The following is a 21272-nucleotide window of genomic DNA, read 5'->3' on the forward strand; positions in this document are numbered from 1 at the left end:
TTACATGGGCTCTAGCCTGTAGAATATTATACATGCGTCCATCATTAGAGCTTCCTTGTAACTTTCGGTGAGAATGACACCCGGTATAGAAAATTCTTCTCCAAGCAACCCCACTTACACCGTGTTAAGATCCTAAATTTTTCTTTAAACTTCCAATTTTTTCTATCACATCAAACTTTTCTACTCACATAAACTTCTAACTTTTCTGTCACATCGTTTCAATTTCAACCAAACTTTCAATTTTAACGTGAACTAACCGAATCGTACATAAGGCGCCAAAAAATGGGCAAGTGTACTCACAGGCGACTTTTATCTCGCTCGCCGATCGAACTGATCGTCCACCACAACTCTCTCTCTCTCTCTCTCTCTCTCTCTCTCTCTCTCTCTCTCTGCCTCTTCCATGGCTGGTCACACCCCGAATCCTCTCTTCCTCCTCCTCTTCCTCGGATGCCTCCTCTTCGCGGCGGCGCAGCCGCAGCCGCTGACGGTCACCGTCGGCCTCATCATCGACGGCGGCTCGCCGGTCGGCAAGATCGCCAACACCACCATCCCCATGGCGCTCGACGACTTCTACGCCGCCTTCCCGCGGTCCCCCGCCCGTGTCCACCTCCTGCACCGCGACTCCCGCGGCGACGTCGTCGCCGCCGCCTCCGCCGGTACGGACACGCTCGTTTCGTCTCGTTTCGTAGCTTGAGCTTGTGATGATGAATTAATGGACGTCGATCGTCGCGTGCTGCAGCGCTGGAGCTGATGGAGGGGCGGGGCGTGCGCGCCATCCTTGGGCCTCAGTCCTCCGTGGAGTCGGCGTTCGTCGCCGACCTCGCCACGCGGGCGGAGGTCCCCGTCGTGTCGTTCTCGGCGACCAGCCCGTCGGTGTCGCCCGGCGGCGGGAGGTTCTTCGCGCGCGCCGCGCTGAGCGACGCGGCGCAGGCGGGCGCCATCGCCGCGCTCGCGAGGCGCTTCGGGTGGCGCCGCGTCGTGCCGGTCTACCAGGACGACGACTACGGCGCCGCCTTCGTGCCGTTCCTCGTCGACGCGCTCACCGCCGAGGGCTCCGAGGTCCCCTACCGCTGCGCGCTCCCGGCGGGGGCCGACGCCGACGCCGTCGCCGCCGCGATGTACCGGATGGAGTCGCTGCAGACGCGCGCCTTCGTGCTGCACGCGCGCCCGGACCTCGCCGGGCGCGTGCTCGCCGCCGCCGAGGCCGCCGGGATGATGGGCGAGGGCTTCGCGTGGGTCATCACCGACGGGCTCACGGGCCTCCTCGGCTCCATCAACGCGCCGCAGGGGGTGATCGGCCTCGCCCCCTACGTGCCGACGACGCCGCGGCTGCGCGACGTCAGGCGGCGGTGGGTGCGCCGCTTCATGGCCGAGCACCCGGCCGCCGACGCGGAGCACGCCGAGATGGGCAGCTACGCCGTGTGGGCCTACGACGCCGCGTGGGCCGTCGCGTCCGCCGCCGAACACCTCACCGCCGGCGACCTATCACCGCCGCAGGGTGGGCTCGTGGGGGGCAAGGGCGGACCCACCGACTTCGCCGGGCTCGGCAAGTCAAGGTCCGGCAAGAAGTTCCTCGAGGCGATCACCAGCACGACGTTCGACGGCCTCGGCGGCAGGTTCCAGCTCGTCGATGGCGAGCTCGCGGTGCACGCCTTCCGCGTGCTGAACATCATGGACAGAGGGAAGGAGAGGAGCATCGGGTTCTGGACCAAGGACGGCGGGCTGACCCGGCACCTCGGCGTTGGCGGCGGCGGCGGGCGCGAGCTCGCGCCGGTGATCTGGCCGGGGGAGTCGACGGTGGTGCCGAGGGGGTGGGTGGTGCCGACGAGCGCGCGGAGGCTGCGGGTGGCGGTGCCCGGCAGCGTCAACCCCGGGTACCGGGCGATCGTGCACCTGGACGTGGACGCGGCGACGAACCGGACGACCGCCGGCGGGTTCGTCGTCGAGGTGTTCGAGGCGGCGGTGCGGCTGCTGCCGTACGCGCTGCCGGTGGAGTACGTGAAGGCGGAGTCGATGCCCTACGACAAGCTGGTGCAGATGGTTGCTGATGGGGTAAGTGCTTGTGCTTCTAGTACATCAAATATACTCCCTCCATCTCAAAATGTTTAACACCGTTGACTTTTTAAAAATATTTGACCGTTCATCTTATTTAAAAAATTTAAGTAATTATTAATTCTTTTCATATCATTTGATTTATTGTTAAATATACTTTTATATATACATATAGTTTTATAAATTTCACAAAAGTTTTTGAATAAGACGAACGGTCAAACATATTTTAAAAAGTCAACGGCATTAAACATTTAGGGAAGGAGGAAGTATATTTTTTGTTCAATTTAGTACTACAGTTTATATGTACAGTTGCTAGAACTTTGAACACATTGTTTGATTTACTAAAACTTGCTTGCACAACCCAACAAAATAACATGAAATTAATATGACAGTTTAATGAAGAACTCCTTCACAACAATAATGGTTTTTTTTTTGGTAAATATACACACCCACTATCTTAGTTTATATTTGAAAACATTGTAATATATTATAACTCAGACTTGGTGACTAATACCATTGTGTGGATAATATTTGAACATATACATATTAGGTTGATCCTATATATTGATAGTTTAGCATGGTATTTATTTGGACCTTTTATAAATATCAATGAGGCACTGCCTCTTGTTATATAATCTAAATATTTATGTGGTTATGTCGTTTCGGACAAGGATCCGATCAAGCCTTCAAGACTTCGAAAATGTAATGTATTTTTTAAATATTCGTGTGGATTTCTCTTGAAAAATAGTTTCATAACATGATATTACGCCCCCTCCCAAAAGTGACTATGTTGGATTCAAAATTTATCTCAAGATAAGTGATCACAGTACTAGTATAATCAACTTCTCTCGTTTAAATTTATTCACATCTTACCCCCAACTATGATGAAAAAACCACAAATCAACTTTAAAATTAAGGCATAAAATTAAAATGTTTGCTTATGCTTATAAGATGAAGGCTGAACAATGGAGCTACCAAACAACCCTAATTTAATAGTGGGCATCTAGGTCACTTTCCTCCTCATATAATTCGGTCATAAGTAGTAAAATGCTCAATTAGTCCCCCTTTGATTTGTAGAAAATAATAGAAAATTTAGAGGATTTCAATTCTTTAGGAAAAGAAATCCTAAGAAAGTCTTTGAAACAAAGGATTGAATCATATCCTTTACTTTGAAATCACTATGGAATAGACAATCTTATGGAGATTTTGGAGGAAATTTAGCACGACCTCTAACCTTTTGAAAAATTTCCTTCGAATCTAGGAGTATCTCTTATCTGGTCCCTTCGGTTTTTCTATGGTCTATTTAAACGATTATTCCTACATTCTTTTTATGTTTTATAATTCTTTGTTTTACACTTGTACAATTGTATTAATTCATATCAATTTTGGGTGGAGGATGGGTTTTATATGTACATTACACCACAAATAAGTGCTAAATCAAGTTGCATCTGAAAGTACAAGGCGGCATGTTTTTATGATAAAAGGGGATTGAATGTTATTCTTTTAATAACATACATATATGTAACGTTTTAGTGAGAAATTTTAGGTAAAATTTTACAGTTCATTCTGATCAATTACACGCACTAGAACGGATACCCTCATCTCAATCGGGCGGTAAGCCCCATCTCAATCGGGCATGGCGTACGTCACAGGCTAGAAGTCACTGATGTGAAGAGCTATCTCAATCGGGCAAACGGCCGTCACAGATGATTCTATCTCAATCGGGCCCTAAGTAAAGCCCGTCACCGATAGCTTTGACCCAGACGACTAGTCAAACTATAGCCTGTCACAGATGACCTATCTCAATCGGGCCACAACTAGCGCCCGTCACAGATGACCCTTATCTGTGACGGGCATTAACTATAGCCCGTCATCTTGAAATTGCTCCAGACCAAGCACACTTAACATCAAAGTTCTTAAGAGATTGGCTTCCGGAAATGTAATTATAACATGTTGGTATGAGTATTCTGTTAATCCTATTATGCCCTAGGCTAGGATGTCAAATTAGGGTTATTAAATGATTTCAAATGGAAAAGTCACCAAAACCAAAGTTGTAGAACTCATCGAGGTGCAAAATTTTTATTTTGGTTATTTCTCCATCTGACTCTATTTAAATAATTTGAAATTTGAAATTCAAAGTTTGAAAAGTTAAAATAGAATTTTAGATCAGTGAACGACTTCAACTGAAAAAGTCATCAACAACAAAGTTGTATAACTCATCAAAATCTATAACTTTTATTTTGGTCATTTTTCTATATAACATTTTTTGAACCGTTTGAATTTAAGTTTGAAAATATGACAACTTCAAACAACATTTTCAAATACTAAATGATATCAACTGAAAAAGTCATCAACAACAAAGTTGAATAACTCATCAAGATCTAAAACTTTTATTTTGGTCATTTTTTCATACGACAAAGTGATAGTAATATTTTTCACAAAATTGACATATCTCTTATCTGTTTTTTTATAAACTATAACACATATATGTAAAATTTGTGAATAATATTACTAACATTTCGTCAGATGAAGAAATAACAAAAATAAAAGTTTTAGATCTTGATGAGTTATTCAACTTTGTTGTTGATGACTTTTTCAATTGAAATCATTTAGTATTTGAAAATGTTGTTTGAAGTTGTCATATTTTTAAATTCAAATTCAAACTGTTCAAAAAAAATGTTATATTGAAAAATGACCAAACTAAAAGTTGCAAATATTGATAAGTTATACAACTTTGTTGTTGACATTTTTTTCATTTGAAATCATTTACTACCCGTAAAATTATTTTGCTATAATCAACTTACAAATATAAACATTTCATATGAAAAATGGAAAAATAGTCATCGGTGACGGGTTTTAGTTAATGCCCGATAGAGATTAAGTATATAGCCCGTCACTGATGAGTCATCTGTGACAGGCCTAGTTGTTATCTCAAACGGGCCTCAAGTTGGTGTACGTCACAGATGATGGTCATCTGTGACGGGCCACAATTTGAGGCCCGTTTGAGATATGGAACGTTATCTCAATTGGGCCTAAAGTTGTGGCAGATAGGTGTCATCCGTGACGGGCTTAAGTTTTATACCCATCTAACATGTCTGTGCGACCATATCTCAATCGGGCACTTTTCGGCCCGATTGAGATGACTTCCTTGTGACGGCCCGGTATTTCTAAGCATATTAGAGCCCGTCACAGATAGAAGGATCTGTACTAGTGACGCATGAAAATTCGTTGATAAACACGTACACTAGTAAGTAATATTGCGTAAAAGAGTTGCAGTCAATTAAGTAAGACAACGGCAGACTTGCGTGGTGCTCGTGGAGTCTTCTTTATGTACTAGTGTCCCCGGCCAGTATATAAACACCAGAATTAATCGAATTTAAAAGGAATCCTATTAAATTCATCGATCGAGACTCATTAGACTACTTTGTTTGACTAAGGGACCAAGGCGAAGCGACCATAGTATATGACTTTGATCGGCTACCAAAACAGGCTCCATGCGGTCCCAATTCTTGATCAATATCGACGTCTCATTTGGCTTTTACCAAGTTTTGACATATGTGGGAAATTTTACTCGAATTCGATTACCTATCCAATATCCTATAAACGAAAATTAGCATGGCTTGCGGTTTAATTTGGGAACACTATGTTTTGTTATTTTTTTTTAATTCACATTATATCATCAACAACTGCCAAAAAAAAATCACTTGATAGTAGTCTTGAATACAAATCCAATGGTGCCACCTTTGGCACTGCTCGCTATATTATGTCAGAGATATTGTCGCTAGACATTTTTAAAACACAGCATGCATGTACATGACCCATCAAGCTAGTCCATTTTTAAGGAATTAACTATTTTCAAGCTAGCTAGATATTTTTTTAAATTTATTCTAAATTTGCCTGATCTATATATTCTAAAACAACAATTGAATTGCCATTTTTTTTCTTCTTTCAAACCAATTAGCTCAAATAATAAATCTTCTTCCTTTTTTTGGTGGGAAATATATCTTTGATCTTTGATATGCCTATGTATCAATGTTTTAAATAGCGGGCTAAGGCATTTAGCGATTAGCTTCTCAAACAGCTATAGCGGGCTAAATGGAGTTATAGCGGCTAAATTGTACGTGAGTGCAAATAGCTATAACCCTTCTCAAACAGCTATAGCGGGAGATAGCGGTAGCTATAGCGGGAGATTTAAAACTCTGCTATGTATACAATAAAACAAATAATTCAAACAGGCAAATTTACACACATATACTTTATTATGCCTTTCTCCATGATATTAGGTCTCTTTCGTCCATTTCTGCATCTTTTGTGGTCTGAAATAATCTCCATGATGCATGACTCTTGACCATGGAAGAGTTGACCATGGTGGCTTCAGTATCAGTCTTTGTCTCTATCTCCTCCAAAACTGAATTAAATCAAATTAATTTGGACCCTTTCCTAATTGGACCAGCTGAGGAATATTGACCTGATCATCACCTTCAATTCCAAGTTTCCTTCCATGCCTCTTCTTGGGGATCGAATAAGCCGGTAATATATAGCCCAAACTTTTGTAAGACCTGACCCAAGGAACATGAGCTGCTAGAGTATAAAAGAAGCCTTTTATGGTTCCCTTTAATCAGAACTACAGGAAAAAGTGGCTACGTTATGGGCCAAGAAAAAACTGACTTAATGTCAAGAAAATTGACTTAGAATTTACAGAATTTTTTTCCTCTACTCCCATATTTTTTTTCCTGGTTAGTCAGTTTTTTTTTTTGGGTACACAGATGTTTTAGCGGTTTTTTATACGTGGGATTAGGGTGGAAAGGGAAAGAGGACTGACTGTGTTTTTAAAAATAGTAGAGACATATTTCCTTTTCACCATGAAATGAATGTGACTGCTATATATAATTAAGAACCTTTTTCGCAGTTCTCTGTGATCAGATCACATCAGATGGGTAATTTATGGGCAGATAATGATCTGGCGTCGAGAAAATTGACTTAGAACTGAGAAAAGTCAGCGCTGTACGTCATACTGTTGCTATCAAACAGCTCATTATGTTTACCAGAACGGATGGCGACTAGTCAAAATAATGTCAAATAACCAATTATAACTCTGCTTGCTTGACGGTTGACGCGAGCGAATGATCAGAGTCTGATGAAACCGATGATCACAATTCACAGGCTGCCCACTGAACGTACCTTGTCTGAATAATCTATTGAAATCTTGCCGGATCTGTACTATAGCTAGAAGCAGTATAGTATAGCACCAGTAAAAGACTAGCTATAGTGTATATATACAACTGTATAATACTACTAGTGAGTACTAACAATAATACTATTCATCATATAGGAGTAGCAGCTACTCTGCCAGAATATACTTTGAGTTTTACACGTAGGGTGTGTTTAGTTCCACGCCAAAAGCCAAAATTAGAAGTTTAAAGAAATTGAAACGATGTGACGGAAAAGTTGGAAGTTTGTGTCTGTACAAAAGTTCGATGTGACGTTTTTGGGTTCAAACTTTAAATCTAAACATGGCCGTAGATTAAAAGTGGAAAAAAAAAGTCTAAATGCCTTCATTTAATGTTCCTCTATACCAAGAGCAGAGCGGGATAGGGAATACAAGTGAACGTGTGGAAAAAGAGGAGTATTATGATTAATACACCTCCACCAAGAGAACTTATAAGAGCAGGTACAATAGCAGGCTATAAGCCAACTACAAACATATTTTAAGAAGATAAATAAAGAGAGAGAAGAGCAGCGGGTTACAGATTTATAGCCAGCTGTAGCACGGACTCCAAGACATAGTGTGTGTATGATAGGTGGGACCAGTTATTAATAGTGTAGTATGTAACTATATTTTATGAATTAGCTATTAGATTGGCTATAGATAAATTAGAGCCAGTAGCGGGCTATACTATTAAACTTGCTCTAAATAGCTACATTCTGGTACTTAATTTAACCATTAAATAGCTTTAATTTAGTATAGAGGGAGTGGGTGTTTTTTTTCAAGGAACGGAACCCTTCCAATCCGTGGTACTTAATTTAACCATTAAATAGCTTTAATTTAGTATAGAGGGAGTGGGTGTTTTTTTTCAAGGAACGGAACCCTTCCAATCCGTTCAGCGGCATGCACTACTACATATCCGGGCTTCAGTGACGGGTCATCTGTGACGGGCCAACGCAACTCGTTAAAGATGAGTCATCTCTGACGGGCCAAAAAAATATCCTCTTCAATATATGGCTACCAGGGAGGACCCGTCACAGATGTGAAGTCATCTGTGATGGCTTGCACTTGTAACCCGTCACAGATCGCCTGTGATGGGTCACAACCATGGCTCGTCACAAATGACATGTCATCTGTGACGGGTGTAGTATTATGAACTATCACAAAAGAGACCACTCATCTCTGATGGGTCTTTAACTAACACACGTCACAGATAACGTTATCTCTGACGGGTGGTAGTTATGACCCGTCAGTGATGAGTGAAAATTCAAATTTTTAAAATTTTGCAAAAAACCTCGGATTGAAACATGTCCTATATAAAAGTTGTAGCTCTCAATGATATCCACAACTTTATAACTAACAACATTTCTATTAGAGATCGTTTACATCCCCGAACATGCATTACAAGTGATCAGATCTACTTTTAAAAACAAAATTTTGAGTTTTTTTTCAAATGACATGGATGGATACATGCCCCGTATCAAAGTCATAGAACTCAACCAGATCTACAACATTATAATTGAAAATATTTTCATTTCACAAAATTTACATGTTATAAAGTGAGATATATTTTGAAAAATGAAAATTTGAATTCTTCAAACAACATCGGATGAAGATATTTTCTATGTAAAAGTTATAAAACACAATGAGATCTATAACTATTTAGTTGATAATATTTTCATTTGAAGTCATTTAGGGTGTTAAATATATGTTAAATGATTTAGACAAGCATAGACAAAATAATAACATTGGGTGAGTAGTCAATATGTATTGAGTAGGTGAGTTGGTAAGGGAGCTCTATATGGAGGTTGAGGTCTTGAGTTTGAATCTCACGTGTAGCATGCAAGTTATATTGCGTGAAAAATTGTGAATTTGTAGGTAGTGATGTGTAACCATGTATAGGATGGCTAGTAAAATTCAAAATATTTTTTTGAGGTCTTTTTGTTGCGTTTAAAATTCAAAAATTGTATTTCTTGCTTTGTCATCAGTGACGGGTCGTAAGTTACAACCCGTCAGAGATGAGTCATCAGTGACGGTCAGGTAGTTACGACACGTCACTGATGACTCATCTGTGACGGGTGACAAGTTTTAACCCGTCAGAGATGACTTATATACCGGTCAGAGATGGGTTATCTGTGACGGGTGTTTCATCCGTCACAGGTGATTTTGTCATCAGTGACCACTAATCACTGACCAAGACCAAACCCATCAAAGGTGAGGGTTTGGGCCCGTCAGAGATGACCTGGTCCGGCGTAGTGATGCTTCTTAAACTTCTAAATAGAGTAAAACTTTCATATATTAATTTCTTAGAAAACTGTTCCGAATGCATTTTTCAACTTTAAAATATTTAATTAATTCATTTGTACCATCGAATAATTATCACATATCATTTAGCTATTCATTATTCATTTACCAAAAGAAAAGAACACATCCTATGTCTTGGAATTGGGTGCTTGAATACCCGATATAATATCTATGAAAATTTTACAAGAAAACGCTAGCTAAGTTGGCACCACTTGTGTGTGTGTATGATATATATTGTCACATATAGAACCCAAGACCAGTAGCAATGGCCAGTCAATGTTTTCTTCAACTCACTGGTACCTATTGTCCTAGCGACTTGCAATTTTGGTGTTGTCTTGTATATAGACTTTAAGTCAACTTGCTTGAGCCTTGCCTTCTTTTTCTTCTCTCTCTTGTAAGTACATAACCAAACGATTAGAGCAGGTGCAATAAAAGATTATCGGCCAATTATAAACATATTTTAATGAGATAAAAGATGAGAGATAAGAGCATCGGACTATAGATCTGTAGCCAGCTGCAGCACGGACTCCAAAACACATGAGTGTATGATAGGTGGGACCATATATTAATAGTATAGTAAGCAACTATTATATGAATTGGCTATTAGATTGGTTATAGATGAATTGAAGTTAGTGATGGGCTATACTATTAAAATTAAACTTGCTCTTAGGTTATGTACTTACATGGAAAGCCCCAACAAGACAGTGTTATTTCGAGAATTAATTAATTAGACACTTGACGACTTGACTTAATTAGAAAAAAGATAGGCACGTGTGAAGCATGCATGGACCAGTTCGCCCCCCTTCTCTTTGGAAGATGGAACAAGTAGTATTTTTTTTCAAGTCATTTGTTGTTAGAGTTTGACTTGGGCCTAATTGATTGGCCCAAGAAGATATGACCAGTTTTTTGTATGAATTTGTGTAGTGCTAGCAATTTTTAAGATCTCGACTGAAATCTTTATTTTCGAGATCGTTATGCTGAATTTTGTATTAAATATTTTTTTCTAGGTGCAATAGGTTGCTAAATAGTACTCTCTCCATCTCAAATTATAAGACCTATATTTGTTTACACGGTTTTGAATGATATGCTTTGACCAGTAATTTATTTCATGTTATATTCCCAACGAATATAAAATTAACATCACATGAAAATACTTCAAAATATAAATTAAGTGATATAACATATATAATACTTAGCATACATACGGTTAGTATGATTATAAGTTAAAAGTTATCGAATTTGATTTTCCTGAAAAAGTTGGCATCCTATAATTTGGGACGGATGGAGCAAGGAACAAAGGCTAGAGGACGCCATTGACATTACTGGTGATCCCCGAGGTTATAGCCTTATAGGGACTTTTTGTTGTTTTTGGAGGCCATGGCACTATAGCGAATAGGCGGTGCATATGTTGTTGAATAATGAGAGCGGATTGGTTAAAAGGAAATGGGTGATATTTCGAACACATTATAGACACATTGAAATCTTCAACAGATTTTCTCAGATATTTAAAAACAAAAATATCTAATTCTGAAACAAATACGAATTCTTTTGCTTGAAGCGGTTCCTTCCGGGACTCTTCAAATTTTCAGCAACTTCTAACTGAAACTTGAAAACCTTGGTAGACGGCAACCAGCTAGAATTAGAATGTACCAAGATTTTTTTAAAAAAAAATTTGAAATCCTGCGAGCTGAGCTGAGAGCTCAACTGATGTACATCCATGGCGTTTAAATAAAAATTTGTGTGCAGACATTCGACGCGGCGGTGGCGGACATGACGATCACGGCGGCGCGGTCGAGCTACGTGGACTTCACCCTGCCGTTCATGGCGTCGGGCATCGCCATGGTGGCGCCGCTGCGGGACGTCGGCCGCGGCGGGGAGCGGACGTGGGTGTTCCTGAAGCCGCTCCGCTACGACCTGTGGCTCGCCAGCGCCGCCTTCCTCCTCCTCACCGGCTTCGCCGTCTGGTTCGTCGAGCACCGCGGCAACGCCGAGTTCCGCGGCCCGCCGTGGCACCAGCTCGGCACCCTCCTCTACTTCGGCTTCTCCACCCTCGTCTTCGCCCACCGCGAGGACCTCCGCAGCAACCTCGCCCGCCTCGCCGCCGTCGTCTGGTTCTTCGTCGTCCTCATCCTCCAGTCCAGCTACACCGCCAGCCTCACCTCCATGCTCACCGTGCCGCGCCTCGAGCCGTCCATCGCCGGCTACGCGGCGCTGTGGCGCGGCGCGGAGCGCGTGGGGATCATGAACAACTCATTCATGCGGGGGGCCATGACCAGGTCCGGGTTCCCGCCGGCGAGGCTGGTGCCGTACGGGGCGGCGCAGAGCTTCCACGAGGCGCTGCTCAACGGCACCATCGGCGCGGTGGTGGACGAGACGCCGTACCTGAGGATCTTCCTCAAATCCTACTGCGACAGGTTCGCCATGGCCGGCGGCGGCGGCGGGGGGCAGCCCAACAAGACCGGCGGCTTCGGCTTCGCCTTCCCCAAGGGCTCGCCGTACGTCGCCGACCTGTCCCGCGCCATCCTGGCGCTGACGGAGAGCGAGGAGATGAACCTCATCGAGCGCAAGTGGTTCGGCGAGTCCGACGGCTGCGCGGCGGCGCAGGCGGCCGGCGGGCCGTTCACGTCGGACAGCCTCAGCTTCGGCAGCTTCTGGGGCCTCTTCCTCATCACCGGCGCCACCTCGCTCCTCTGCTGCGCCGTCCACCTCGCCACCTTCGTTGCCTCCAACCGGGGTGCCATCCGCGACATCGTCGCGACGTCGACGCACCCGTTCCGGAGGCTCGCCGAGCTCTACGACGGCAGGGACCTCTCGGCGCACACGTTCAAGGCCAAGGACGGCGGCGCCGCCGCCTCGCCGCCCGTCGTGCACGACGCGGCCGGCAGCCCGATCAGCCTGCACATGGGCGCCTGGTCGCCGCAGCCGTCGAGCACCATGGCCGGCGGCGAGATCGAGCTGGCCGCCGGCGCCGGTGGCGAAGCCAACGAGGAGGAGGCGACGACGACGACTGCAGCTCGCGATCCCGACGGCGCTGGAGAGAATGGCAGTGGCCAGTAATAACGGATTTAACTGCCATTTTTCTGACAGCTTCTGGAGCAAAAACGGAAGAGTGACTGGTGCTCCATGTCCTTAGGCGAAATTGAGAGATGATGAAAAGATGAACAGATCGATTAATTAGTTTGAACAATAACAACTAATAATTCTAATAGGGGGTGGGAATTTACAAATTACAGTTCCCCTGTCACTCTGTCATTAATTGTATATATTGATTCAACTCTACATTGTAAAATTTGCAAAGTTTTAGTAGTGAAATTGGGACCCCTAATTGGCGACCCGCCCCTCCCCCCTATGCTCCTCTCCCTTCTCTCCTTTCATCATAATTTTTTTAAAAAAATATATAAAGTTAGTAAAAAAAATTAGAAAAAAAATCTAATACTCTCATTCATGTGCGTAGACTTTATGTATAGAAATATTCTATATATAAAATATTTGAATCCAAATTCAAATTTGAATCGGGTATATAAACTTTTGACCTATAATTTTTAGGTGTGTAAACTTTAGATATATAAACTTTAGGTATATAAACTTATTCGAAAAGAAAAACTATATGGTGAAATAAAAAGGAAAGTGGAAAAAAAATTTATCGCTATCTCGACGTCATTAGCGCTGATTAATCTGATTAGGAAAACAAGATGCGCAATAACCAAAATAAAAAAAGTGATCGCTTAGGTGCGTGCCTCGCGAGCAATCGTGCATTAGGAATTTCGAGTGAAATTTGATTTGGCAGTTTGCACTAGTGCCCAAGGTTTCCTTACCGTTTTGGGAGGAGTTATCGCCCCCGCGGTAAAGAGGTTAATGTGGTAAACACGCGGTAACCGTTGAAAACCGCGTAAAATCCATCTTCAAATATTTGAATTAAAAAAATCAGCGTTTTCACGGTTTAGACGTGGTAATCGCCAAGTGTGTAGCAAAAAATTAAAAAAACACTTAAATGTTTGTAGAAAATGGAGATAATTAGAAGAATATATAGGATACTCGTGAACCTACCTTTTGGGTGTAAAATACAAAAATCCAGCATTATTGTAGGCTTTGAAGCAATTCAAATTTTCATAGCATAATAATTCAATAACAATTTAATGTACTTTCGTTTTTTCTATTTTTCTAATGTACTTTCGGTTTTGCCCTTAAATTTGAATTTATCTTACTCTTTTTAAGAAAAATTCGATTAAATTGCTTCAAATCAAGAATTACATCCACAATTTTTTTCGATTTTTTCAGAATTTTGAATTTGGACAAAATTTATCAAACCCTACTGCCAATAACCCCTATCGTACCCCTACAATAAGCGTGGTTACGGCGATAACCGCGTTATTACCAATGGTAAGGAAAACCCTTGTAATACCCAATATATATGTGTTTGGGCTCAAAATTCATCCTCCTATGCTGGGCTGGGCTAGGCATCTCTCAGTATAAGATATGAAAAATGGCCCATCAAAATTAACAAACTTCCTTCAGATTACTATATGACTTAATTTTCTTTTAAGAATCAGTCACTGTTACGACTTGCAGGTCGCAAGGAAGTATACATATATTTTTTTTCAATGGCCGGCAATTTAAGTGATTTCTTGATATATTCATTCAAGTCGTTTGCGATGGAGAAAATTCGACTACGTGATGCCAACGCCAAAATTTGGTTTCCTACCGGCCAAGCCGCTGGACTACCGTTCAGTCGCTTCCGTGCGAAACTGACGCTGTAGAAAAATTCAGGTGTTCTTGCGCGCGTCAGAGATTAACACGTCTCTGAGTTTGTAAAATTCTGACTTTTGTTTTTCTGACCGTTTCATGTTTAGCCTACTAGGCGTTAAGCAACCAATAACCACGGCAATTTCTTCCTATCATCCTGTGTTTCTGCACCAGAAGGGAAGGGAGGGAATGATCGATTGATATGCAGAGACTACAGCGATTTGACCGTATAGACGGAAGGAAGTATGTGAGCGTTAGTGCCATGTGGAAATATGACTGGGACCGGGACATTTTGGACTACTCTGCTTTTTTTCTTCGTCGGAGTTTGAAACAGAGTAATAATATCGTGAGTAAGCTGAAAAGAACGGGTATAAGACCCTGTTAGTTCACACCAAATTTCCCCCAAACTCTCAACTTTCCATCACATCACATCACATCCAAAACCCTGTTTAGTTCCAAAGTTTTTTTTTTCCAAACTTCCAACTTTCTATCATATCAAACCTTTCATACGCACACAACTTTTCTATCACATCGTACCAATTTCAACCAAACTTCCAAACTTCAGTATGAACTAAACACAGCCTCACATAAACTCCTAATTTTTTTTCCAAACTACCAACTTTCCCCAAACTTCTCCCCAATTTCAGAAACTAAACAGGGTGTGTTTAGTTTCAAAGTTTTTTTTTCTAAACTTCCAACTTTTCATCACATCAAACTTTTCATACATACATAACTTTTCAGTCACATCGTCTCTAATTTTAACCAAATTCCAAACTTTGAGCCGAACTAAACACAGCCACAGCCTAAGTCCGCAACAGACTGAAGACTGAAGACTGAAGACTGAGGACTGAAGAGTTTCGTAAAAACAAAACTTTCATCTCAAACAAAAAAAAAACACTATTATTAGAGCCCGTCCTGATGCGGAGACTCAATTCAAGCCATTCCGGCGAATGCAGCACGTACACCTGTTCACATTCACACACACGTTCAGGGGTCAGGGCTCTGACTATTTCAACCGCCCCTCATTCTGATCCAAGCACGCAACCACGGTAATCCCCGGTGTTTTGTACTAACTCGAGGGATCTGGACGACTGGACTGTCCAGTTCTGCTTCGCTGATCCTATAGCTCGGAAAAAAACAGCCAATCCTAGCCTAAGATCGAACGGCTGATGGTAACTAAAACTGGAACGCAATTAGCCAGAAGTGTAGGGTGATTTTGAGTAAAAAAGACGATGAGGTGGCGACGTGGCGTGCTACCCTTTCAGCAAGTGAAAAAGACTATATAACGGTATACCGTTTCAACGGAATAACTTATATCAGCATGATACCTTATAGATTCTAGATTTAATATCTACGATATCAGATATGACACTTCATAGGTATATCATATCAGATACTTAGGTACCATGTTGACATTAGAATGATACCAGAGCCATATCAGCATCAGCATAGGTATCATAGGTTTCGGATCTAGAATCAAATTCTCCGTTGATATCATATCTAATACATAAGTACCATGCTGATGTCATCATCGTATCTTCGGTATAAGACATGATACCTTGTAAGTTTTATGCAAACGTCATTATGACATTGCCTATTCCGTTAGAACGGTATATTGTTATGTAGTACTCCCTCCGACCCAAAACATAATAACTTTTGGGTGGATAATACTATAATTCTGCACAGGAGGATATGTTCAACCAAAAATTGTTATATTTTGGGGCGAAGGGAGTATTTACTTCCTCTATTTCACAATGTAAGTCATTCTAGCATTTCCCACATCCATATTAATATTAATAAATCTAGATAGTATCATATTGATGTTAATGAACTATCATATTCATTAACATCAATATGAATGTGGGAAATGCTAGAATGACTTACATCGTGAAACGGAGGGAGCATGTTTCAGCAATCCTACGATATTTAGAGAGATTACTGTTCTGTTCCGTCGGGTCAGGCGGTCAGTGAAACCGGCGGACGGACAGACAGACAGACAGCGCCGCGCGGCGACGAACAACGCGCGGAGGCCGCGGCGTACAACGCAACAGCGACTTTGACCAATTCCCCAACCCTATCTGCTGCATGCTGTAGCTGTGCTGCCCCATCACGCTTCCTTCCCTTCCCATACGCGTTTACCCCCAGCGAGCTGAGGCGCGCCATCTCCATGGTCCATGCTGCTACGGTGGCTAGCTAGCTTGACCGTTTGCGTGCATGCATGCTTGAATTGTTGAATAATGCATCTGAGCTAAGCCGTTTCTAGCTTGCTGAGAAGTTGGGAGGAAAATATATGGACGCGAGCGATCGTTTTCTTGGGTATCTGGAACTGGAATGATTTTCATTCTGCAGCCATTGCTCACTTCGCAAGTAGTAGTAGTAGAGTAGCTGAGCTTTTTAGGGTCGTTGTCCATGGAAGCTGGAGCAAGATTAGCCTTCGTAATGCCGCTCGTCGTCGTCCTCTTGCTGATGATCTTCTCGTTGGGCGTTCGGGGAGTGGATGTGGTCGTCGATGGAGGAGGAGGAGGTGCGGCGGCTGCTCGGCGGAGGAGGGTGGAGGTGGGGGTGATCCTGGACAGGAGGACGTGGCTGGGGAACATCAGCTGGGCGTGCATGGAGCTCGCCGTGGAGGATTTCTACGCCGACGAGGAGCGCGCCAGCTACACCACCGCGCTCAGGCTCCACCTCCGGGACACCCGCCTCGACGCCGTCGACGCCGCCTCCGCAGGTGCGCTCGCTCTCTCCCCGTAAGTTAGCTAGGCCGTCCTCCGGGCTCCGCGCTCCGCGCTCCTCCCATTCCACCGCCGCTTTTCGTTCCTCGCCGCCAGCGAGCGGGAGGTAGACGACGACGCCGCCGCTCAGTCGGAGCAGCGGCTGCCCGCTTGTTGGGCCGTAAATGGACCAGACATTTTCATGGGCCTTCTACCGTCCAGTAGCATAGGATTGCTGGGCTTGCGGCGAGCCCACATCTTCCAGCGGAGGCGAGCTTCGCCTCCGGCTCCGGAGCTCCGGCGGCCGGGGTGGCGGCGCCCCTCCCGCGCTCCGGGCTCCGCGTCGCCGCGCGCCGCGGCCGTAGCGATCGAGAAGGTTATCCTGCTTCTTCTTCCCCCAATCCTGTCGCGGCAGTTAAATCAGATGAGTTTTTTGAGCTGTGTAGCCCTCGCCGCGTCCCCATCTAGGAGTTACTGTTTCGCTGGCAACCATGCGCCCGGAGGATTTCTTGGTTTTCTCTTGACAGGAGAAAAATAAACTGTGTAATCTAAACCTTTGTGTTGGAATAGATCAGCAAATTAACCGATGCATTGCAGGGGTCAGAGCCAATTTCACTTGTCTGATGAGGATTGAATAGGGTAGTTCAGATTTTTAGTGGCAGTACTACTTGCAGCTGTTACATACTGAGCCTTTTCTTGTAAAAATGTTCTTTTAACTTTTAGTATAACCGATGTTGCAGGTGTCGATCTACTGAAAAATGTCCATGTGCAAGCAATCGTTGGGCCACAGACATCAGCACAGGCCAAATTTCTCGCGGAGCTTGGGGAAAAATCATCGGTTCCTGTTGTTTCATTCTCTGCAAATAGCCCATGTCGAACGGCCAGCCAAACTCCATACTTCATCAGGACGGCATGGAACGACTCCTCACAAGCAGAAGCTATCGCGTCGCTTGTTCAAAGATTCAATTGGAGGGACGTCATCCCTGTCATCGAAGATGATGACTCCAATACAAGATTCATTCCTGACCTTGTTGATGCCCTAAGGAATGCCGAGATCCGTGTTACCCACAGGTGCAAGATACACCCGTCAGCTGGAGCTGATGACATAAAGAAAGTCGTCTTAAGCTTAAAGGAAAAATGGACAAGCGTATTTGTCGTGCGCATGTCGTATCAGCTAGCTCTTAGTTTATTCAAGCATGCCAAGGATGAAGGGATGATGGGCCAGGGCTTTGTCTGGATTGCAGCTTATGGCTTAACAGACATCTTTGATGTAGTTGGTTCTCCTGCATTTGATGTGATGCAAGGAGTTATTGGGATGAAACCTTATGTTAATGATACTAAACAACTTCAAAACTTCAGGCAGAGATGGCGCAAGATGTATAAGTCTGAAAATCCAGGCACCACATTGAGTGAGCCCACAATATCTGGTCTCTACGCATATGACACTGTGTGGGCATTAGCGTTAGCAGCAGAGAAGGCTGGATATGTTAACTCAGACTTTCTTCTGTCTGAAAAAAACAACGGGTCGACTGATTTTGACAGGATCAATACTTCAAATGCTGCTAAGAAACTCCAGAGCACACTCTTGAATATTGATTTCCAAGGCATGAGTGGGAAATTTCAGTTTCAAGACATGCATTTGCTATCGATGACTTATGAGATAATAAATATAGTTGGGGAGGAGCAAAGAGTAGTTGGTTTTTGGACACCAGAATTTAACATTTCCAGGGGTCTAAATACGAAAGCTGATGTTAATGAAATCATATGGCCAGGAGGAGAAACAACTGTACCAAGGGGGTGGCTCTTTCCAATGAATAAAACACTCAAAATAGGCGTGCCTGCAAAACCTGGGTTTTCTGGTTTTATAAAGAAAGAAAAAGATAATTTCACAGGACTCTGCATTGAGGTATTCGAGGAAGTTCTTAATGGATTACCCTACAAAATACCCCATGACTATGTGGAGTTTGGAAATGGAAAGGGGGAAAGTAATGGAACTTACGATGAACTTATCTACAAAGTTTATCAGAAGGTAAGCATGGGTTTTTCTTTCTTACACTTTGCTCTTTGTAGATTATCAAAAATAATATGGACTTACCTGCACTATGCTTTCCTTATTGCTCTCCTCAAGTATGCAGAACCACTGTTAAGTATTTAAGTGACCATTATTTTTTAGTATATTGACAGGTATAAGATTTCATAGAGTAGAATTTTGTAGTAGATGTTTTTTATTATTTGGGGGCTCAGTTGTCTCACATTAATTCACCAGCTGATATGCCTAAACTGCCACCTGCTCTTACATCTTAGTAATTCTCAATTATTAATTAGTTTTGCGGCCAGCTCCAATCAGGAAAAGCATATAATTACTGTCCTGATGAATCCCAAGGAAAGAAAAAGTGTCCCTCTTAGTTTGTAGGTGAATCCTTGCATTTCCTGGGTGTTTAGTAGTGCACTAGTGTTATTTTCTGCAGTACAAACCAGTAAAGACTTACAGTTTCTAACTTATTTTCTCCATCAACTTGTGTGATCTTCTGGCAGGACTTCGATGCAGCAGTTGGTGATATAACAATCTTGGCCAACCGATCTTTATATGTGGACTTCACTCTTCCTTATACTGAGTCAGGAGTGCGCATGCTAGTTCCAGTCCAGGACCAGCGACAGAAGACTGCATGGACGTTTCTGCAGCCATTAACAGCTGACTTATGGTTAGGAACTGCGGCCTTCTTTGTCTTAACAGGTTTTGTAGTTTGGTTTATTGAGCACAGAACAAATGAAGACTTCAGAGGACCACCAGTCAATCAAATTGGATCTGTCTTCTACTTCGCCTTCTCCACACTTGTTTTTGCTCATCGGCAAAAGATTGTGAACAATTTATCAAGAGTTTTGTTAGTTATTTGGCTTTTCGTGGTGCTGATATTGCAGCAGAGTTATACTGCAAGCTTGAGCTCAATTCTCACAGTGGAACAACTTCAGCCAACAGTCACCAATTTAGACGAAGTCATCAGGAAAGGGGCCAACGTTGGCTACCTCAATGATTCTTTCATGCCTGAGCTTTTGAAAAGGTTGAAAATTGACGAATCAAAGTTGATTGCCCTTGACTCTCCTGATGAATACAACGAGGCTCTATCAACTGGTAGAGTTGCTGTAGTTGTCGATGAGATACCATACCTTAAGGTGTTTCTTTCAAAGTATTGCCACAACTATACTATGGTTGGCCCAACTTACAAGTTCGATGGATTTGGTTTTGTAAGTAACTAAGCACCTTATTCACATTGTTTTACCGCATTAACTTTGGCACTATATCTAGTTTATGATATTGCAATCTAGTTTTCTTAGACTTCCTTTTTATATTCAGCTAAATTCTTTGGGTTCCCTAAGTATTTTTGTACCATTTTTAAAGCGAAAAGTTAAATGATAAATGCAATCACTTCAGCTTCATTCTGGCAATTTAACCATCAACACCTGTTACAATCCTCATTTCTTTTCTACTCCCGCAGGCATTCCCTCTAGGCTCCCCGCTCACTGCTGAGATTTCAAGGGGAATATTGAACTTCACATCAAGCAACAGAATGGCCCAACTGGAGAGAGAATTGTACAACAATAGAACATGCCCTGACAAAGATGACTCCCAAACTTCAAGCAGCCTTACACTACGCAGCTTTCTTGGGCTGTTCATCATCACTGGAGCATCTTCACTGCTGGCACTGTTCCTACATGTTGTCATAACCCTCTATAATCATCGGCATGATTTGAGCAGCGCCAGCAGTAGTCAGAGTTTATGGTGTGGATGGTTTGCCATCCTCCTAAAGATATTCCATGAGGGTGATAGACCTAATGCTCCACAATTGGATGAGCCAGCAGTGTCAAATGCTAACACTACAGCTGATACTCCATGGAGCACACCTGATCATCACATTATCGAAAATGTTGATTCAGGCAGTGATGTGGAGAGCGTAAGAGAAGAAGATAGAGAAGATTTTGTTCAGGGCCCTGACCCACCATCTTTTGCATACATGCATTCAGAGAGGGGGCAATAATGGATTAGTTTCTCCATCTCTTGCAAACTTGAACACCATCCTTCTGAAACAGAAGCACTCAACAAGATCAAGAACGAGTACATAACTGATCACTGATTCACTGTAATTATTGATTCATTTGATTGTCAATATATATCTGCTGCCTGCAGTTTCATCTGAAGTAGAGTACTAGCACCAACCTGTACCTATGATTTCTTTTCACAAATTAGGTCGGCAATGCCACTT

General features: G+C 43.0%; 2 protein-coding genes across 2 annotated transcripts; both read left to right on the forward strand.

Moving 5' to 3' along the window:
- The first annotated feature begins 311 nt into the window (after positions 1 to 311).
- LOC127785027 (glutamate receptor 2.8-like) lies at positions 312 to 12902 on the forward strand. Its single transcript, XM_052312448.1, has 3 exons — positions 312 to 656; positions 740 to 2052; positions 11309 to 12902. Exons 1-3 carry the CDS (start codon positions 401 to 403, stop codon positions 12617 to 12619), a joined length of 2880 nt encoding a protein of 959 aa, XP_052168408.1. The 5' UTR covers positions 312 to 400; the 3' UTR covers positions 12620 to 12902.
- Positions 12903 to 16469: 3567 nt separating this feature from the next.
- Positions 16470 to 21207, forward strand: LOC127785314 (glutamate receptor 2.9-like). The gene is made up of 4 exons (XM_052312751.1): positions 16470 to 17030; positions 17754 to 19042; positions 19549 to 20256; positions 20508 to 21207. Exons 1-4 carry the CDS (start codon positions 16715 to 16717, stop codon positions 21045 to 21047), a joined length of 2853 nt encoding a protein of 950 aa, XP_052168711.1. The 5' UTR covers positions 16470 to 16714; the 3' UTR covers positions 21048 to 21207.
- Positions 21208 to 21272: the final 65 nt, after the last annotated feature.

This window comes from Oryza glaberrima, chromosome 9, assembly GCF_000147395.1.
Source record: "Oryza glaberrima chromosome 9, OglaRS2, whole genome shotgun sequence".
In the NCBI taxonomy this organism is placed as follows: domain Eukaryota; kingdom Viridiplantae; phylum Streptophyta; class Magnoliopsida; order Poales; family Poaceae; genus Oryza; species Oryza glaberrima.